The sequence below is a fragment of the Acanthopagrus latus genome, chromosome 6, assembly GCF_904848185.1.
Source record: "Acanthopagrus latus isolate v.2019 chromosome 6, fAcaLat1.1, whole genome shotgun sequence".
Taxonomy (NCBI): Eukaryota; Metazoa; Chordata; class Actinopteri; order Spariformes; family Sparidae; genus Acanthopagrus; species Acanthopagrus latus.
Window position 1 is genome coordinate 4401327 of NC_051044.1, and position 21594 is coordinate 4422920.

The following is a 21594-nucleotide window of genomic DNA, read 5'->3' on the forward strand; positions in this document are numbered from 1 at the left end:
TCATCCTCCCCCCTAAAAAAAACAACGTATCCTCCACGCATCGCTCATTATCGACACATCAAACGGCCTGCAATTAACGTCGCCGGGGGCACAAAGTAGTCCATGATTCTTGCCTCAGTCGGCACCCGGCTGGGTAACCTTAGTGCTTAATGAACTGCCGCTGTGACATTCATTAAAGAAGGATTATGTCGTGCTCATTGCCACTTACAATATGCAAGGAATTTGTCATTTAAACGAGTCCATTAAGGGGATGAATGTGCAATAGGTGGAGGTGTACAGAAGGAGGGGGGGAGAAAAGACGAAGGCCTTTCTCTTGTCACGCTTCTTCTCCTTCTCTGCATTGTCTCCCCCTTTTGTTCCCTCCTCCGTCCTCCGTCTCCACTCCTTATCTTCCCTACCTTCTTTCTCCTGGTAGTTTTTTTCTCTCGTCATCTTTTTCATTTGACTTTCCTTTTTTTTTTTTTTTCCGCTCCCTCCCTCCCTTCCTCCTTCCCTCCCTCCTCCTTGTCTCCTGCCCACTTTCTGTCAGAGTGCAGTTAGATAGCAGCCAGGAATCGGCCGCTCTGAGCTCCAATCACGCGGAAGTTTTTGAGGCTACCTGTAAACTGGTGCAGATCAGAGAAAGGTTGAAACCAGGGTTGATGGAAGGAAGTGATGATGGAGGAACTTTGCCTGGTGCCTTCCTGCTTTCTGCCCCTCTTTAACACCTTCTCACACGCTCTTTCTCGTTCCTGCAGTTCTTTTTTTTTTTTTTTTCCTCATTTCCTTGTTTATTCTTGAACTCTTTCGTTTATTTTCCTGCCTTCTCTTGTTCTCTTCTCGCCCTCTGCTCCGTCTCTGGCTTCATAATCTCTCTGCGATTTTTCATTTCTCTGTCTCTTGGCTTGAATTGCTTAAGTACTCAAGGGCAAGTACAGCTCATCATCAGATCCAAGAGGCGCACACACACAAACACACAAACACAGACACTAACACTAAAATGCAATGATACTGCTTTAAATACTTATTTCTGCATATTTCAGTCACGCACAGATGTTATTATTGTCAGTACGATGTGAGCCCGTGGACTGATAGCGATGAAAAGAGTTTGTTGCCTCTACATCCAATCTCTCATTTCTCGCTTCCATACCTGTCCACGCACGTACTCAAGCACATTTTCAAACATTAACAAAGAAAGATCGCAGATGAATATCTACACATGAAAGGATGGCCACCAGCCCAGTCTGCATAGAAATTCTGATCATTTTGGATGCTTTTGCAACCGTACTTTACATCCACTGCCAACAGTTAGTGCTGGTCGGCGGTGTTCCCTTTTTTGTAGTGATACAAAGAAGTTAATGCTTTGCAGGCTGGGGCAGGAGGATCCTTAGCTTTAATGCTTGTGACAGAAGTTCATGTCCTATCTCAGATGCATCGAGGCTATTCGTCTTTTTTAAACCTCACCTGAGACTGTCTTTGTTTACACCTTATTATTTCTGATTTTAGGTTGAACAAATGTCAGAGACTTTAGTCATTTTTATTACTGAATTCACTCTCTGGGTTGTCGTTGGCTGTAAACTGAGGGACCAGTGTCCTTTGGCAGCTGAAAACGCAACTATGGGGTGTTTGATGGTATAAACTCACCTTTTTGGTATTACTTGGTTCAAGGAAAAATAGTGAAAATTCAGTTATAATCTACTTAACCTCATGCTGATGGAAAGTCAGGGAAAACAGCTACTAGTAGCTGGTAAGTAATGTCTGAACTTTCATTTTTGGGAGAACTTTTTCTTTAAAATCTGTGTGTGTGTGTGTGTGTGTGTGTGTGTGTGTGTGTGTGTGTGTGTGTGTGTGTGTGTGTGTGTGTGTGTGTGTCTGTTAAAGTTTTAAACAACGGATGAAAACTTTCTGTGAAGAGTCATGAATCATGTAACCAAGAACTTGAGCAATATTCATCAGTCATTTTTTTAATTTCTTAGCTTATGTTTAACCATCTGGCTTTCTGCAGTAGATGTCAATTTAAGAAATGTTCTGCAGCGTCTTCATTTGAGTACATATTCACATCCCCTGTCTGAATCACTGACTGTTACAGTTCAAGCCTTAAATAGTTCATGAAATACTTTTAGACTTGAGTGGAACTTAATAATATGATTAACACTCTAAATTGAATATGTATTTGTATTAATTGTCCTCTTGCAGTGACTGTGCAGTATTGAGCAGTTTTCTGGAGACACAAACAGGCGTATAGGCGGCTTCGTGATAGGTCACTGAGAAACACACCCACTCACTGACCAGCGTGCACAGATAGCCAAACACAACAGACACGTGTACGTTCACTCACACAGCCAGAAGCACCGCGCGTCCAGCACACGCAGTACTTACAGAGCCTGCAAGGAGATCAAGTGTTTGCTCACAGGAACAAGTACACACATACACATCTCAGCATTATAGCCAGTGCTTGTGCGCACACAGCCCACTTGATGCCTTTCGTGACTGGATGTCAGACACTTAAGTAAGTTGAAAAATGTGTTGGTGGATTCTGGAGGAGGTGATTCTTAGATGACTCAGCCGGAGATAGATTTTTAAATGATGCGTTACTGATACACAGATTAAGTGATAGTGTCTGTTGTTCATTTGCAAAAGCACAGCAGGTGCTGATGTGAACAAACACGCTGTGATAAACTTGGTTAATGGGTCGCTCTGTTCTGACAGCTTGTGGGCAGTGCAGGATGCTCAGATGTGGTGTTTTGTTATCACACACTTCTGAAAAGACAAATCATGTCCTGATGAGGGGAAATAGTGTGTGCGCGAAAAGCAAAATAGACTAAATATAACACAAACATAGTGAAATCTCAAACCATGAATATAAATAAATCTCCCATTTGAAGATGTCTATTCTCTGATTTTTTCCTCGTTTCCCTCTTTAATGTCCCTGAGGGGCAAAGTTGGGTCAGAGAAATTAGACTAATCACAGTAATTGTAAATCAAAGAGGAAGCTTTGGCTGGTCTCAATCAGCATGACCAAGTGAAAGTTCTGAATTTATTACCTGAGCCAGGGAGGTTATAGTTCCACGCGTCCGTCTGGTTACTGGTTGGTTTGTCAGTGGGACTATGCAAAAACCACACAACCAATTTCCACAAAACTTGGATGGAGGATTTGTCTTGACGCAGAATAGACCCCATTAAACTTTGGCAAAGATCCAGGGTTTTTTTCTCCTATTTTTTTTCGTACTGTCATTATGTGATAGAATCCAGTATTTTCATTAATTTGTCAGAATGTAATGCAAGAATCTTAATGAAAAAAAAACAGCCGTCTTTAGCTGGAAATGATCTGCAATCGCCATCTTTTCCCATAAATGTGGCCATTATCACTTTATTAGTCATGCTAACTTTGCACTCGGCACCCCGGTGGTAGAGTAGGATCATCTGCAGCTTTCAGTTGAATCATTTTAAATGAGCTGACTGAAAATAAACACACAACGTCGTCCGTGAGACGACCATTATAGGGATCTAGATCTGGGACAGCGAGCCAGCTTATTCTCTTAGCCACCATTATAAAGTCAGATCATGGTGGGGTCAGATAAAATGCTGAGTAACTGCTGGTGGGTCACACATATGATGGTCTCTCACATTAAATTGCTTTATGTCTTAATCTCTTACCATACCATGCGCTGACCATTTGATCCTGCTCTCGTTTCTGTGACGGTCCAAAGTATCTATGACCAGTAGAGTCCCATCACCAGAATACAGCACGTCCTGTACATGCTGCAGAATAGAGAGCTACACAGGTTTGGTGCATATCTCTCTACATGAATACACTTAATAGCTGTTCAGTATACATGTAGCCTGTCTGGCATGCAGCAGCTTGCAGCCATGGATGACAGTTCAAAACAACAAGCTGTTAGATGTTAACTCTGAGTCTTTGTGGAGACTTTTGTAGCTGAAATGCTCCACAAACCACAGGTCAAATCATCAGTGGCCATATACCCTCAAGTGCATTGACTTCATCTGCTTATGATCACTAGAAAAATACAACCAAGCCCTTCTTTCAATATGTTTCTCATCACTTAAGTGTGCCGTGATGTGACAGAGTGTGTGTTGTTTTTAACATTAGATTTGAATTCAGGATGCTAAATGCTCTGACCTGTGTTCAGCCTCGTCTTCACTTATCTGTTGACATTATTATGCTGCTTCGCTGTTTCGTTCAGGTAGCCTGCTTTGATACTCAGTGAAGAGTTACACCCAGTTCAAGTGACTGACCTGCCAATCTGTGTAGAGAAATTAGTGACTGGTCGAGAAGAAGGAGACAGATCACAAACCTGTTCCCTCGTTAGCAAAATAAATCGGCTAATAAGGCATGACTGCACACAGACGTATTAACCACAGTGAGCTGCAGTTAGACATTAGTGAAGTCATAATAATTACACAGAAACCATTTAGAGCTCTCTCAAAAGTAAAAGAAACCCGCTGTGCTCATTCGCTCTGGTTGGATTTCGCTGCAGCCCCCAGATCAGCCCAAAGCTTCAAGAGCATAATGTTCTTCAAGGTTACATCATGTTTTCCAGACTGCTGGTTTACAAGTGGGTCAAGATGTTGATCTGTTATCCTTGGTGGGAAAATAACAAGTCACATAGAATAAAGCAAAATGTTCAATACAAAAATTCCCTTGATCCGCAAGGTCTCAGTCAATACTTGCAAACATAACGGATTTTCTCTCAAACCAAGAGGCCACAGAGCTTTGATTTCTCTTGTTAGTTTTAAAAAAGCCTCTTCACTGAAAATATTCTATGTTATTTTGATACCCAACAATTTGAAAGTAATGTTAATTAATATTTGGAGCATCATGAACCAATTTCAGCGTAGCTGATTCACAAGAAAGGATAGCTATCACACTCGTCGTCCTTTTTTATCCAAGTGGTTTTTAATTATACTTTTTAATCATTAATAATAGAATAGAGTGAGCTCAACATAAATCTGACAATAATAAAGCACAAAGCAGGTGTTCCTGACCAAGGGTTGCAAAATTACACACACAAAAAAAACAGCATTTGGGGTAAACCATCATCACCCCAGATGACTTTAAACAATATCTGAATTTCATTGAGTGAACTTTATGGCAGCCTCAGCAGCTGGTGCAGGAGGCTCCGGGCTTCTGAAACAGTCCAGTGATAACTAGAATACTGTCAAAGGCAAAACTTAAATGGGCCACGTGTCTGACACAATGGCATGAGACTGTTCACTGTTCCTCATTTACAGAATGCAAATCATATAGAAATCTTGCAGGGTGGGCTGAACCCGCCCCTCCTTCTCAAACATAAAACTCCAGCTCAGTCAGACTAAAACTAATGACACCTCTGCTCGAGCTGTAGAGTCCAGATTTCCAGATTTGTCACTAGGATGTGCCTCTCTAATGGCTGACAAAGTGTAAACCAGTGGTAACACTTAATTATCTAAAACACCCCGTGATCAATAACCTATCCGGGCTGCTAAAGAGGAACAATCAGTGCTTCCTTTATTCACATCCTGTGTTGGTGGTTTTTTTTTTGTTTGTTTTGTTTAGTTTTCCTTGTGCTATATTTCTCAGTGGGTAATGGCCTCCTGAAGTCAAGTACTTCTAATTACGACATGGTCATGTTATTTCACAGGCTAATCGCCAGAATAAATGGTGGCAGGGTGCATTTCTGCAAACCACAGATACGTTGAAACTTTACATTTATGTATATTGCAACTCAATATTTCTTTAGGTTCAATTTCCTATATTATGTTACCACAACATTGTGGTTGTGATCCGGTTAGGTATTGGTACAAAAACCATATGGTAACGCTGATACCTGTTTTGGTAGATAGTCTTGACATCTCTGTTTTTCATCACCACAAACACAACTAGAAATTGTCCCGAGGGTTCCTGAAAAATATCTAAAAATATCTAAAGTCTAGAACCGTGGTCAGTGGCTCAGCAGCTGTCTCCATCACCACCCCTCCACCTCCAGAGAAGTCATTTGAATCATAAACATGTCATGGGAACATGACGTGACACATTTTATAGAAATGTCAGTATGGTTTGTGAACGTACCTGTGATTAAACTGCCCACATTTTAATCCTGGCGACTCAGCTGCAGTTCGTGACTAAACAGTTGATGAAGATTGAACGACTGCTCCTTCAAAGAGGCCATCTGAACACTCAGAGATGTGGAATACTGAACAATAGACCAGTTTCGTCTTTTCTAATTCAGGACAAGAAGTCTGCATATTTTTTCTTTTTGCTGCCTCTGAAGGAATCTTTTCAAAGTGAGAAATGAAAGTCTTGCGGGGCTGGTATGACAGATCCTTTCTTGTGAATGAAGACTTTAGAAACCATCTGCACAGTCAAGGTGATGTTCTAGCTCATGTCCTTGTGAAGAGGTGTGGCAGACTGGAAGACGACAAGAAGTTCATTTAAGTTTCACTGTAGCATTTGACATCATTTCAGTCTGTTGAATGCAGCGGCGCTTCAACGGGCGACAACAGACTCCAACTCAAATTAAAACAAGGCGTGCAAATTACCACTCGCAGTGTTGCTCGGGATCATAGAACATTCTGACTCCCGGAGGTAATTTTTACAGCACGAGACGGTAAAAATGGACTTTATGGTCGTGCCTCTCCGAGCTCTGGTGAATCTAACCAGTCCACGTTAGATTGTAATGACTCGCTGTCATTTCTGCCATCTGGTGTCTCGGTGGACTTTAAACTGAAGGTTCAGGTAGAACTCAAAATAACCATCGCACAGTTTCCAACAGATGGGAGTTGTGACATGTGAACAGTGAATAGATGAAAAAAGAATCATGAGCATACAACCACACTCAAGGGAAATCTCATCAGCGGTCGCGCAATTACATTTACCACCATACTGTATATAGTCGCTGTAGAAGGCCCGGACGTTTCCAAAGTACTGAATGTCATCGTCTCCCATCGGACTCACGTCGCCTGTCCTGTCTTTGCTCTGATTTCTCCGGAGGAAAATAATCTACCCTTTTCTGAATTTTTAACTCTAAACTTCACTACACAATCAATTATGGGCCCCAACTGTAAGACAGAATATGAGTCATCTGAGAAGCATGTTTACTGGTGAACATCTGAGAAGTATTAAGACGGCAAAGTCAGAGCGGTTTTACTCAACAACTGATGTTGATTCTTGGTCCTTGATGTCGAAGAATGTAGAAATTCTGTTTTCAAACGCTGTGAGTGTTTTGATAAGATATCTGAATTTGACATTATGATGGTACTGTATGAGATACAGAAGGAGGAATTTCAAAACTGAAAGGGTTTTTTTTTTTTTTTTGAAGGTTTTTCTTTTGTCAGTAAATCCAAAGATTTGGTTCATGACGGTACAGTTCACGGAACAAGACATTTGAGGATGTCGTCTTTTTTTTTCACATTTTTTTCACATTTTGTAGACGTCAGGATACCTCAGCTTTAGAAAATCAAGTACAAATATGTGAAAAGAACAAGAATTATTAAAACACGCTTCAACTCATGACTAAGTGAAAAAAGGGAAACACGCCAGTTTCAGTACACAGATCTCCGTGGCACAGTCGCATTTTTTTTAAATATGTTTAAATGATGGTTTAAACTTGACTTGTTATTAAAGCTGCAACAATTAGATGATTAATCTATTAGCCGTGGAAAGGAAAATTAATCGCCAACTATTATGATCAATCAATTAATCCTCTAGTAATTTTTTATACAAAAAATCAAAACATTTGCTCATTTAATCTCCTCAAATATCAGAATTTGCTTCTTGTCTTTGGGTTTTCAATGATTGGTTAGACCAAACAAGAAATTTGAAAACATCACATTGGACTTGTGATTAGCTTTTTTGCATTTGTTTGCTAGTGTCAGATTAAAGAAATGTAGTCATTGGAAAATTATCAGCAGGTTAATCAATATAGAAAACTGGTTGCAGTCTTACTGGTTATCCATATAGCTTGTTAGCTAGTCCCAAAATGTAGAGCATACTTCTTTATTTTGATCATTTGATCTCTTGTAAATGATGATAAAACAACCACCATGCATCAGTATTATACAAATGGATTAAACACTTTGCTGTAAATATAAATTAAATTTAAATCATTGCTGTAAATGTCCCAGATTTACCAGCAAATGGCTGCTAACACTGTTAGCAAGTAAAAATGAATAAAATAAAATGTTGTTTGAACTTCTGGATACTGCAATGCATAAAACACAATGCTCATACATATTGTATGCATGTCGCCATTTTGTCTGTTCTGTGTTTCAGTCACTGCATGTTATAAAGAAATGTGTTTCTCGTCTGCTCGATGTTTTCACCATAAATCATCTTCCTGACAATATTTTTGGTCTTGTGATGGATGTCTGTTTGTAAATGTTTGATTTTGTATGGGCGCTAAATATACATGTTTGCGTGTGTGTGTATTTCCGTCTGTGCTTGTTTGTGTGTATGTGTTCGTACAACTACAGGAAGTTGGCAAAGAAGCAGAAGGAGACAGCCAGCAGCTCCACCCAGCAGAGAGAGATGGGTCCGGTCACCACGGCCGATAAGAGCACCACCAAAGTCAGCACCCTGCACAAAGACGACCCGTTCTCCACCTCCAACCAGGACCTCAACGGGTTCAGTGAGTGGAAACCCTCTTCAGTTATAGCCTGAATGTGCATCTAAATCTATCAACTGGCACCATCATGTAGGCTTAATATTCTTAGATTGCAGCTATTTCGGCATGAATATTTTCTGGTTTCTTTCCTCCTCTGTGACAGTAAACAGAAAATCTTTGCGTTGTGGACAAAACAAGACATTTTAGGGCGTCATCTTTGGAAATGTGTAGAACAAAACAACTCGTGGATTAATCGAGAAATGAACTGACAGCTTTGTCGACAGTGAAGATAATCATTAGTTACAGTCCAAGTATAAACACACAACAAAGGCAGAATATCCGAGTAATATAATGTTGTGTTGTTCCGGTAGAATCATTTGAAAACAAAGAAGCTGAATAAATAGTTTTATATTATTAATTAAGCTGCAAGTTAACTTTTGTCACATGAGGTAAAGTTTTCTTTTGTCCTTGTCTCTACTGGAAAAGACACACATACTTGTGTCTCTGTGCCATTAATCATTTTGTCAGACTCATTTACTCAAAGAGTGGACATCTCATTTTTATAATAAAACTCTCCATATGTTCCTCTTAAACCAATATCAGCAGTGTGTTGTACTGCTCCACTAGCCTCCAATCTTACTTAGTGCAATTGTAATCAGTTTCGGCTCTCTTCCCTTAAACTCCGCTGTGATGCCTCGCGTGCGTATTGCACCGGGTGTTTCATGTATGCATCCGTGTGTAATAAACTTATGAGAGTCATTCTGCTTGCGTGGCCATGTGGGTGCATATTTCCACCTCTTTGTAAAATGATGTGTGTGTGTGTGTGTGTGTCCAGGGTAATTAGACAGGGCCTCTCAGAAGGGCACTTTTCTCTTGAAAATGTCAGGCTGGCCTTTCGGGAGTGCTCGGCCATTGAAAGCCAGGGGTGCTGGAGAGGGACTAAGTAGCAAGCTAATGCCTGCTATAATTGCCTGCACTCTCCCTCTAACTGCCCATGCTGCAATTCCGACATACAATAATGTTTTTGCATTGAAAACACTTAGAAAAGGGACCGCTTTAATCTTGCCCTCGGATGGACGATGAAGCCGTGGTATTTTAAAAAACTTTGCTGTCAAATATTCTTGACCGTTGGGCGTTTTGCAACATGTAGGAAAAAAAGAGTTTACTTTCTTTAAAGAGGTATTTCACAACAGGAAAGTCCGCCCTCACATGCAACACAGTATTTAAAACTGGAGCTACATGACCAAAGAAAACTGATGAAAAGGGGCAACAACCTGTATGCCGGTGAGTGACGTGCTATGAGTGGGCAGGGCTTGTTTTCGGCTCCTTGTCCATTTTGAGACAGGAAATAGGTGAAGAAATATGCAGGTGTAGTATCAGAGTCTTGGTTTGTAGTTCATCAGCATTGCCTAGTTTTGACAATTTGATTGGCGTTTGATGAAAGAGGGATGGTTCTTCTCTTTCCATCTGACTTTGGTGTCAGTGGAAGTACAACAGGCCCGCAATCCACCAGATGATGTAAAACGTGTTACCCAGAGAAAAGTTTGGCATCGTTGTTTTACCTTCACTCATTTGCATAAACTGACATCGTAGGTAAACAAAGCTGGTTTAAAAAGTTTCCATTTAAGACTTTCAGTATTAACCTGTCTTTTCTTCCCAGTTAGTGTTTGGTGTCGCAGATTTAAGAAAAAAATAAATGACTGTCTTCTGGATTGTTTTTTTGGCTCCCAGGCAGAGCTGACTAGACCTTGCTTGGGGCCAAAAATAAAGTTTTGGCTTTTAAATGAGTGTTTTAATTACATTTTGGGAAGACGTGAAGTGAAGTTTAGACTTTTTAAAAGGCATCAAACTTCCCTCCTGTTTTGGTCTGCGTCAGATGAATAAATATGTACGTATGTCTTGGTACTTAGGGCACAAAATCCAGAGGGACGCTGCTCTATTTTGACAGCTTGTGCAGAGTCTATGAACAGGCTATGATATTTTGTATTTTAGATTCATGGCTATTAACTTGATGCCACAGCGTAGTCTATCCCTTGCTGTCTCTCTATCACAGTTGGTGTCTATCTTATCACATGAATATTTGAAAAAAGAAGCAAAGTGCGCGCACACACACACACACACACACACACAGTCACAGATCCAGGCTCAGTACTAATGAGACAGAGAAAAACGCTGACGCAAGGTAGGGGACCCAATAATATTTCCGTGGATGGACCCTCGCAGAGCAAATAACCTTTTTGTGTTATTGCATTCTCACCCAGTCACCAGTTATCTTCACAGGACATTGCTGTCAAAGCAGATTTCTTATGGTATGCAGGTGCACTCCTCACTGTATTAAAGTTGGGATTCTTTTTGCACCGCATTAGCATACAGTGCCTGTACGCATGAGACGAGAGGGATTTTATCACAGAAGAGGAGAAAATATGTTGTGTTTGGAGGTATTAGGAGAGGAGAGGAGGGAGAGGAGGAGAGGGGGAAGACAGAGAGGACGACAGAGAGAGAGGGAGAAGATAAACATTCAAATCATTCGCTGTTGGGAAATTGGGCTTTTGTACCAGAAAACAATGGAGCAAATAGAATATGATTAAGAATTAGACGTGAGGGGCTGCTACATGGATAATTTTCACATCAGGCAATTATCACCACATTCATTTTTTAAGAAATTAGTGAAATTACACAAAAATGAGCTGGATGAGGTCTGTGTCAGGCATCGTACTGACATTTATTTTGACATTTTGTTTGATCCGAAACCTCCCAGGTTGTTTTATGTAAAGTATCTGTGAAGCAGTTGGCTGCTGAAAATGGCCAGAAGAGGAACAAGCAGTGCTAAAAACAGTGTAGCTCGATATATATTGCAGAAATTGAATGCATGAGGGCCATGACAATAAAGTTTTGCTTACTATTACGGGCCGTTATTCATGTTGGCTGCTTTCTTATCACTTTAATGTGACAGGGACAATGATGGGTAATTTCAGTGTCGCATCAGCCACTATTATCAATACTAGAAGATGCTGTAAGTGGCCACTTTCATAGACTGCTTAGCGATGTATTTACACCAAGGAGTGACGTATAGCTGGAGAGGCTTTTCAACATCTACACTTTTGAATATCCAGCTGGAATGTGTTTTAAACACCTCCCGTCATGCTGAATGTTTTGTAATATTTGTGGATCGCTCTGCACTCTATATGTCATATTTACACGAGATTGCAACTTGGTCGACCTGCTAATGTGAAACAGAGCAAAGTGGCAGCAGAGTTTGAGGAACAAACACTCCAGATGTGACAGAACAAAAGTGGATAGCTGGATAACTAAGCTGAAGAGATGAGTTAAGAATCAAAGGATGGATGTGAAGGAATGAAAGAGTTACGGAAAGAACAGGGTGGAAGAGGGGAGGCGTTTCATGTCATCTGGTTAGTGAGTACGAAGGGAGGTGAAGGAGCTTCGAACGCCACGTGAACGCATGCAAAAATTCTGGGCCAATACTAATTGGCTGCTGAGAGCCTATAGATAAATGACAATTCCTTTTAGGTGAAAACACACACACACACACACCAACTGTAGGTCCTTCAGATAAATGTGTGTAGGCTAGCTGTGATATCTACTGTGGATTATTGAACGGGATGAAGCAACGTATAATATGTCACAGTCAGCCTGCCAGAGGTCCCCCTAGGTTTTATCTTATTGTGTGTGTGTGTGTGTTTCTGTGTGTGCGCGCCTTTGTCTATCCTACATATCATTTATTAATAGCCCCTAGCAGTCTGCGTATGTGTGTGTGTGTGTGTGTGTGTGTGGGAGATAGTGTATCTGCATAGCCATCAGTCACTGTTAAAGAGGGACCGGATGGTGAATCATATTTCTGAGCCATGATACTGTGTATCAGCTCAGCTCTGCTCTGTTTTCCATTTTGTTCTGTGGACTTTTCTCCCCACAGTTGCCTTTTCCAACTGACGATAGCAATTTGATCACTCACACCGACGGATCTGAGTGTAGCAGGGCAGCCAGCTTCTTTAAAGGGGCTCAGTGGAACTCCTGTGTTGTGCCGGAAGCCTTGTTGGTAGTTTACGTTAGCCAACTCCATTTCTACCGTTGCTCTCCGTTAGTGGAGAGGAGAACGATACGGAGGTGAGGCGCTCAGCGACGTGCATTAGGTGACACGGAAAACTGTCGCATGGTGGGACGATTGCATCAAACCCCTCGTTATAGTTTCATCTGTATGTTGATAGCCTGATATTTCACGGTGTGATGATAAATGCTTATTTTTCATCCTGTTCCTCCACTTTGGATCAGGCTCTGTTCACCGTTGGGAAAATCCATTTCGGTTGCAAAAACCCATTCTTCATACAAGCCACAAAAATCATGTAACTGTTTCTATTGATCAACATTTAAAGTAGTCATATTTGAGTGCACGCTTATCGAGACGGAACCACTTTTATGCTTCAAAATCCAATATCTGTGGCTTTGATGGTGCCATTAGTGTTATTGGATTGCTCCCGTGCTGTTGAATATGGAGTATTGATCGTCCTTTGTTATGCTTTCATTGTTAATTGTGTCCTGCGATGATTGATTTTTGTTTTGTTTTTTATACACAAGTTCACTGACCCACCTCCTCTCTCTCCTTTGGCTTCTCCCTCTTGTCCTTCACCTGATTCGTACTTGCTTTCTGTCTCCACTGTCCTCTACATTTTATTGTCTTTTACTCCCCTGCTCCCCCGTCTCCTCCTCATCTTCTGCATCCTCCTCTTGTTTTCCCCTCTCACATCCTCTATTCTCATCTCGCCTCTGTTATTGTCTCTCTCTCTCTCCTCTCTCCCCCTTGCCTCCCTATCCTATCCCACACATACTTTTCACCTCATCTCCCCCTTTCCTCCTTGTTCTTCCTATTTTCATATCCTTTTCCCCCTGTTTTCCTCTTGTTTCCATGTCCTATCATTCACCTTCCTTTCACCTCACCTCCCCTCTGTCTCTCCCCCCAGCCTCCCCCTCTCCCTGCTCTTTCTCTGTGCAGGGAAGCAAGACACTGCAGAGCAAATCCCTGCTGAATTCCTACTACTCAGGTACACACTTGTACACACACTGATGCACGCATATGTACACACATAATCTTTAAAGATGCTTTAGGCAATGATTCGATGGCTGTAGAGGCTGTGGAGCTGCCTGCAGCTGCAACTGCAACTGGACAAACTATCCCTGTAAATTACACAGTGAGGAAAACCCACTACAGCTCCTTAATGCTTTTACCAATACTGAGACCACAGTGGCTGTTATATTGCATGTTAGCACTTCTAGTGCTGTTATAATGGTCCTTAGCTCTCGGCTAACCCCTCTTCTGTTAGAAAGCTGTACAGGTGAAAACAAATCATGAACATAGCAGGAAAAAAACTGCAAAACTTGCTGTCGCTAGTGTTATTGTTTCTGAATCGCAAAAACGATTTGAAGTGTGTCTATGAAGAATCTCAGTTTGGAGGTCCATCCAGGGGAATCAGGACACCCTACCATTTGGTGTGAATGTGCAAGACTGAGCTTTTCACTGTTACATGTTGTTTTTTATCGACCAAACTTTGTGCTTTCTTTTGCGTGTCACGTTACGTGTGCAGTGTCCAAAGAGCCAGTTCCAGCCACGACTTCCATAGGTGAGTCAAAACTATCTCAGCTTGAGTCTCTTCTTGAGCTTCATTGAGAAGAAAACGCAGTGGTTCCTTAAAGCTTGTGTGTTTTCATGTATCTTAACGTGTGTGTGTGTACATGCTTGAGAAACAAGTAAAATTTAACGAACAGGTAACAAAGTCCCAGACACACGTGGAAGGCCGTATACTTCATGTGCAATCACACACGTACACAAACACACAGTGTACACATGGGGTAAAATGAAATGTCAAAACCATTTTCCACTACCTTCTTTCTGTCTCTTTCTCTTCATTGTCCCCCCCTCCCTCCTCTTCTGTTGGCCAGATTGACCAATTCTTTGCCAAGGAGATTGGCTCTCACCCCTGCCAAAGTGCAACGCTTGTGTGTGTGTGTGTGTGTGTGTGTGTGTGTGTGTGTGTGAGAAAGGCCATATTTGCACCAGTAGACTAGTTCACACACATGCACAGGCACACACACACACACACACACACACACACGTAGAAGCATAAGTGCTGTAGTGACATTTGTCTGCCTCTCTCCCTTTACGAGAGTGTTTCTGTTTTATGTGATAATACTTATCAGCCAGCTGCCACCTCGTCATCTTCCTGCCACACCTCTTCTCATCTATCCTCCTCCTCTTCACTCCTGTCTTCATCCCACCTGGTCGTTCTTTTTTCTCCTCTTCCTGTCACCATGTCTACCCCTCTACCTCCCTTTTCTCTCAAAGCTTTTTGGACTCTTCCACCAATTCAGAGTCTAGGTTAGCAAGAGAGTGGAAACTGAGGGATGGATAGACAAGTTGCTGGAGGAAGGGAGAAAAAATAAGTAAGTTAAAGAAGAAAGTGAGAGAGAATATTTACCAGTGTTTACCAGTTCTGTATAAGCATATTTCAGTATGCGTTAGTTTGTTTTCTTTTTTAATCCCATCTGAGATGTACTGCTGATACGTTTAAGATGCTTTTTATCCTACTTAAATTGCTTGTTGAATATAAAATGAGACAAGCGGGATAGAACTGAATATCATCAGAGAAATTCTGATTCTAGTGGGCAGACATTTCTAAACACAAATTTCCTTCGCCTAATTTGGGTTCAGTGCCCCGGCGAGCTGTCTGATTGAAAAAGAAACATCACTTATTGGTTTCCTCTCTAAAAATGCCCATGAATTTGCAAGAATAAAACAAAACAGCCTCAGTGTTGATAACCAACAACAACAGAACATCTATACAGGTTAAATGTACTGACAGCTTGGGGCACAAAGACTGAAAGTGCACACACAGTATCACTACAAGAACCGAATACTGTCAAAATAATTTCCGTCTGATCTGAAAAGCTTCATCAGCTCTTGCACTTTAACACTTAACACTCCCATCGAATCCATTTCTTCATTTGATATGCGTTTGGTCTCAAAGGGTGGCTCAGTTCAGCTCCCTATTAGACGAATAGAAAACATTTCAATTTTTAAAGTAAGAATCCAACATTTAGACACGTTCCAGTACCTTTCGGGCTTTTGAAAAGGGATAATGGTACCGGGAGCCTGAATGGTCCCGGTGAGAGCCGTTTTATAATAGCTTGGAGAGCGAGAGAGAGCCGGGAGAGAGGTGCAGACGGAGAGAGAGAGAGAGAGAGGTGCAGACGGAGAGAGAGAGAGAGAGAGAGAAAGTTATTAAGACGACAGTGAAAGAGACATACAGATTGAGGGATCAAAGACAGGGAGAAGGAGCTCGGGTAAATCCAGTATGCAATGCAGAGTGGGGTTTAGCGTGTGTGCGTGCATGTGTGTGTGTGTGTGTGTGTGTGTTTCTTTTTGAACCAGCTGTATAGCCTTCTCCGTAGCTCAGGTGTTTGCACAGCTATGGAAATGGGATTTTAGAGACACACACACACACACATACACACACAAACACACACACACACAGACTCTCTCTCACAAAATCCTGCATACATAAGCGACCATAGAGAACCGAACATTTACCCACATAGTATAGCATATAAAAGTATACAAATATATGCATAAGGAGACAAGGGCATATCCGAAAAGTTACAAGTATGCACACAAATACACACTCACACAAATCCACGCACACACACGCCCAGCGCAGTGTTTCCATTGATGCGACGTAAATCCACTGGATCAGTGGAAAGCCACCGCAGCGTAGCGTGCATTTCATGTGCAAACACGTTTTCCTCTAAAAATCAATTTCCCAGACACTGATGTATGTTAAAAGGTTGCGCAACGCCGTTCTCTGTCAGTTCACAAAGCGAGCGTCAGCCTTTTGTGCCCAGCCAAGGACAGCCACTCGCTGCTGGTGGAGCAGAAGTCGTGTTTTTTTTGTTTTTTTTCCATGGATCAGAAGCTTTTCTGTGGTTAATAAGGTGCCTGCATTCGCACGAAGACAATAATACAAACAGATGCATACAAAGACGTTGCATGAACCTAGAGGAAAATTGAAGAACTCCGTGTGAAACTGAAACCCTTTCTTTCTCTTGCACGTTCTCCTTACAATATAATACAACATTCGTACTCGGCAGATTAGAAAAAGAATGGATTATAACAAAAAACAGCTGTGATTGAGACAGAATTTTCTCAGGCAGCAAGACTGAATATATCAGAACCACCAGTTCTCTCGATATGTTGCTGGTTTATAGACAACTTGTAGAGTTTTTTCACATACCAACAAAATCTTCCCCTTCATTCCTCCTGATATAAATTCCAGAGAAAACATGTGCTTGCTTTTAGACTTAATGAATCCCATCACCATATAGCTGCATTTACGAGGCTTGTCAGCACCGGCAACTCCCCCCCAGTGTTTCACGTTAACAGGAAATGCAACCAAGGAAGAACAGTTGGAGCCGCGTTCCTCAAGTTAAAACAGCCAAGACGATTTAGATAATTCAGAGAAGACCACTCAGTCAATCAGCAATTGCGGACTCTCTTATTTTATGTACAGATTACGAAACAATTTACTCTTTTTGTGGAAACTCAGAAAAGCTAAATGCTGGAAAGAGTAGTGAAGGAAGGTTCAGCAATCCAGTACGCATAGAAATAAAGAGATTGAATGCCTGCCAGCAGAGCTTGGTGATGTGACATTTTCCTTTTTTTTTTTCAATGCGTCTTTTGGTGGCTATTTAAAGATGCACTGCACTGAAAACACTGCAGCAACAACTGTGCTACTGCGCAGTGGAAGTGGAAGGTCCAGAGTCGCCTCCTGTGTGGAGAGCCCATAATTTCTATCCATGGTCCAGCTTGTATTGGAAGTAGTTCTTCCACAGCATGACTGAGGGGCAATTATTTTCCCCAGTCTAGTTCGGCTTAGCATTAGGCTGCATGTAAGGTGATTATGGCTAATGGTAGTCATTTTGTTTGGCCATAATGTGGCAGTGCTGGGTAATTGAAGGTGAGAGCAGGGTTGAGAGATAGTAATTTTTAACCTTTAGTGCTCAGGGAAGATTGAGCCTCTCTGCTCTGCTGCAACCGCGTCTTAGCTGCCTGCTTACAAAGCCTGTATTCACATCTAGTGGTGTCCAGTCATTCGCCCTTTGAAAAGTCTTTTTTAGTCTGTATGCCACTTAGTCTGTCAATCTTTTAACAGTCCTTCCCCTCTTCGTGGGTGTCTTCCGTCATCATATATAGCTACAGATAAATATCCATGGAGCTATAAAGGTAGAGGCCAGTCTGTCTTTATAAAGTCCAGATGGATAATTTAGATAACTTAGATAACTTGTTCGGATAAAAACATGATAACTTGTTGTTGTTCTGACACTTCCGTTCCTGCGATCTGGGTAGTTTTAGGGACATAAACCACTTTGGGTTTCCACCAAAAAATTATCATGTTTTGGAAGCTTAAGAATCTCCAGAAGCTTACAAATGTTGTAAAACAGTCTCTCAAGCTGTGGTCACTCACCTGAAAGTCCACCATCATCTCCTTTGCATCCTGTCAGGTCATAAACACGTGATGTGAAAGTATTACGACACATTTGTGGGAATGTTAATATGATGCGTAGCCTATGAAACAAATGTAGAGTTATAAGTTGTTTGCAGAAGTGTAGACCTGTTTGAACTAAAAAAACAGAATCAGATGTACGTAAAGCTTTATAAGTCTGCTGAAAATAACAGGTAAATATATTTCTGTCCGTCCTCCGTCTGGCCTCGGCTGTATAGAACAGCAAGTGTGAAAGCTGGATGATTATAAGAAATAATTACGGTTGAGTTCTATTTGTGCGCCCACAGCAGCATAAGAGACATTTCTTTATATGAAAGCAGTGCATATCGTGACTTTAATCCTTCACATTCTTGGTTAATTATCTTCATGCTGCAGTCACACATACCAACATACTGAGCAGCAGGAGGCAAACACTTCTTCCCTGCCCAGCGAGGATATGAAGTTAATCCTCCGTTCTTAGCAGAAAGAAATAGGGGAGGTTTTGTATCTGTCCACCAGTTTCTTTCTCTCTCTGGTCCTAACTTACGAGATAAGACTCGATTTCTTTTTGTAAAAAAAGAGACTGTGAAGCAGATTTGTCTGTCTGCTGTGCAGCTGCTTGGTGGCTTCACAGATCACCATGCAGGTAACTTTCACACACACTCCCACCTACACACACTTGCATATCTTTGTTCGACTCTGCCGCCTGCAAGCTCCAAAGGAAGTGACAGCCTTGCATGTACGCGGACACACACACACACACACACACACACACACACACACACTCTGGGCTGGACTTTGTGTGTCAGTATTTTTGTTCGTCGTGTCTGGAGAACGGAAGTGAAATGAGGTATAACGCTGGGATACTGTCTAGACCAGTTGATCTCTGTGACCTGCAGTCCAGATATATATTCCACTGCCTCACTGTCTCTTCCTCCACTGATCACTCCTGCTGCTCTTTTTTTCTCTGGCTTACTTTTATCTCCACTATCTTTCGTGTCTTTTGGCTTCTCAATATGAATTCAGTTTTCATGTCATGTAAGTTGAATGAATAAGGACAGCTGGTCTTCTTTTTTTTTTCCCCCACAAACTCAATTTATGTTTCTGCCTCACTCTGTCTTTTTTATAGTTTTATTCTTTCTCACTCATCCTTTTCATACCTTTTTTCACATGTTCTCACTCTGAAGTTATCAAAACTGGCAGCTTGTCAGTGACCAAACTTCTACTACTATCCCTCCCTGTCGCGTTAGTTTTGCCATATGTAAGTTAGCTACAATACATACATAACGTTAAGTTAGACTTTGAAAATAAAGCTCCTTCAGCCCCTGATGGGCTCAAGGATCTTTTTAATTTCTTTTTTATTTCTCATTGATCCTTCCACTTCTCCGGCTCCCCTCCTCTTCGTCTGGACTGTGGCTCAGCTGCACTTTTATTCTCCATCTTTTATGCTAGCAGCTCACTGTTCCACCACAGGCTGTAATGTGTTTCAAATATCAGAGCGATTTTTCATCCATACCGAAGAGAATTCCACCAGCCAGGCTCTGCGGCAATAAAACGAAGCTGAGCTTGACCTTGTGCTTCAGAGAAGACGGGAGGAGGAAGAGAGAGCGAAAGAGAGAGATGAACTTATACCTTACACCTTTATAGCTTTTTTTTTTTTTTATTTTTTTTTTAAAACACTTCCTGCTAATATTTCCATCTCAGAGCAGCGTGAGTGTTTACAGCTCTTAACCTTTAATGTTGAAGTTTCGCAGAGAATGTTATTTGCATTTTAAGGCACCGTGTAAATTCAGACTTTGCTGGTACAACAGATAGTTGTTGGCGTTGTGACGTCCACCTGTGGGAGTGATGTGTGTGTACTTCTGTAATGTACTCAGATGGTAAAAGAGGCCTCAAAGTACAGCAAAGTGGATTCATTTGACAATAACTAAATGCAGGTTATTTGATTGTTACTGGTTTTTATCCAAGTACTTAGGTGATAATGGATGTATTTTAAAAGTGCTTAAAGTTTAGCATGATTGCAATTTCAGTTTCAGTGTTGCAGATCTGATTCCTGCAGGTGTGTTGGTGTGTGTTCGCTGGTGAATACTGCAGTGAATAAGAGCAAGACTGTGGAAGACTTCTTCCTCTGTGAGGGCAGACATCATGTTGTTACTGTAATGAAGTTATTCCTTTAGTGTGACTGGATTTAACAGTAATTGCTAGTTGTGGGTATTAATGATCTCAGTGAATTGTATTGAATTATGGAAGGACTACAGAAAACTCTCACTTCTAATTGGTGGGCAGCTGTCAATTAAATTCTTTTTCTGTGATTAAATCTTGAACTAAATTCTCATCAATTGCTTAAATGTTATTTTTGTATATCTAGACATGATTTTGTTTTTGTTTTATAAGAACTGAAAAAAGCTTTCTGATGAAAATATCAAAGTGTTTAGCAGATGATAATTTGAAACACCCGTCACTAGAAAGTGTTTTATTGGAATAAGAATCGTAACAATCAGATAAAAAGGAAGTAAAAGGGTGAAACAGGATGCAACAAAGTTTGTGAACGGCATGTTAATGGTTCCTCAATCAGGTTAGGTCACATTGTGGTTGGGTTCAGCACAGAAAGTGCTTTCAGTTGCGTTCAGTCACGTCACTTACATTACTTCAGTTACATGATTTACGTACATTAACTTGCTCATGTTCCATAACTTAAAAACACATTAATCTCCACACTCGATCACACATGGGACCCAGTGTCCTGGGGGAAACTCCTGCGTGTGAGCCGTAATGAGCGTGTAATTTACTTGGATGATACTCGTTTAAGTACAATATATACATACCAACTCAACTTTCTGCTCTTTACACTACAGGGCAAATATTACAGTTGAGGGGAAACTTTAGCATCAGGCTTTGATTTAAATGCATTAAGCTGATGTAGAATATAGAAACACAGGGGGGACAGACGAGCACGCAGGCTGTGTGGAAGTGTGAAGAGTTAACGCCGTGATACTCTGAGTCCAAGTCATCCATAACAGAGTCTTAATAAAGTCACACGGGGGGGAGGAGGGAACTTTATATAGCACACTGCCAAGCATGAAGGACTGCATTAACATACACACTCACTGACAGCGTAAACGGCCTTCATACACACTCATGCACACACACACACACACACACAAACACACACACACACACCAAAAACTCCCAACACTCTTCTCTCTCTCGATCAATGCCTCTCTCTTACACTGTCGAACACACACACTAGCTGCACACACTCAGTGCTCTCCATATGTCTCCGCCTTATGCACGCACACACATACGCTCACACACACACACACACACACACACACACACACACCCTTGTGACTGTGGGGTCAATAAATCTCCCCATTAGCATTGAGATGTCTTCATCATAGTCAGTGTTGTGGAGCTGCCGCTATGACTCCATTTCATGCCTGGCTTAATGCATATTTGACCTTGGT

At 41.4% G+C, this 21594-nt stretch overlaps 1 protein-coding gene across 17 annotated transcripts in view; it reads left to right on the forward strand.

The window, feature by feature from the left end:
- ptprt (protein tyrosine phosphatase receptor type T) overlaps nucleotides 1-21594 on the forward strand; it is a 311154-nt gene that overhangs the window by 230470 nt on the left and 59090 nt on the right. For all 17 annotated transcript variants that reach the window (XM_037099888.1, XM_037099891.1, XM_037099886.1 and 14 more), the window contains 3 exons: nucleotides 8452-8606; nucleotides 13556-13636; nucleotides 14177-14212. In XM_037099888.1, the coding sequence (XP_036955783.1) occupies nucleotides 8452-8606; nucleotides 13556-13636; nucleotides 14177-14212 (272 nt within the window). The remainder of the gene's footprint in view (nucleotides 1-8451; nucleotides 8607-13555; nucleotides 13637-14176; nucleotides 14213-21594) is intronic.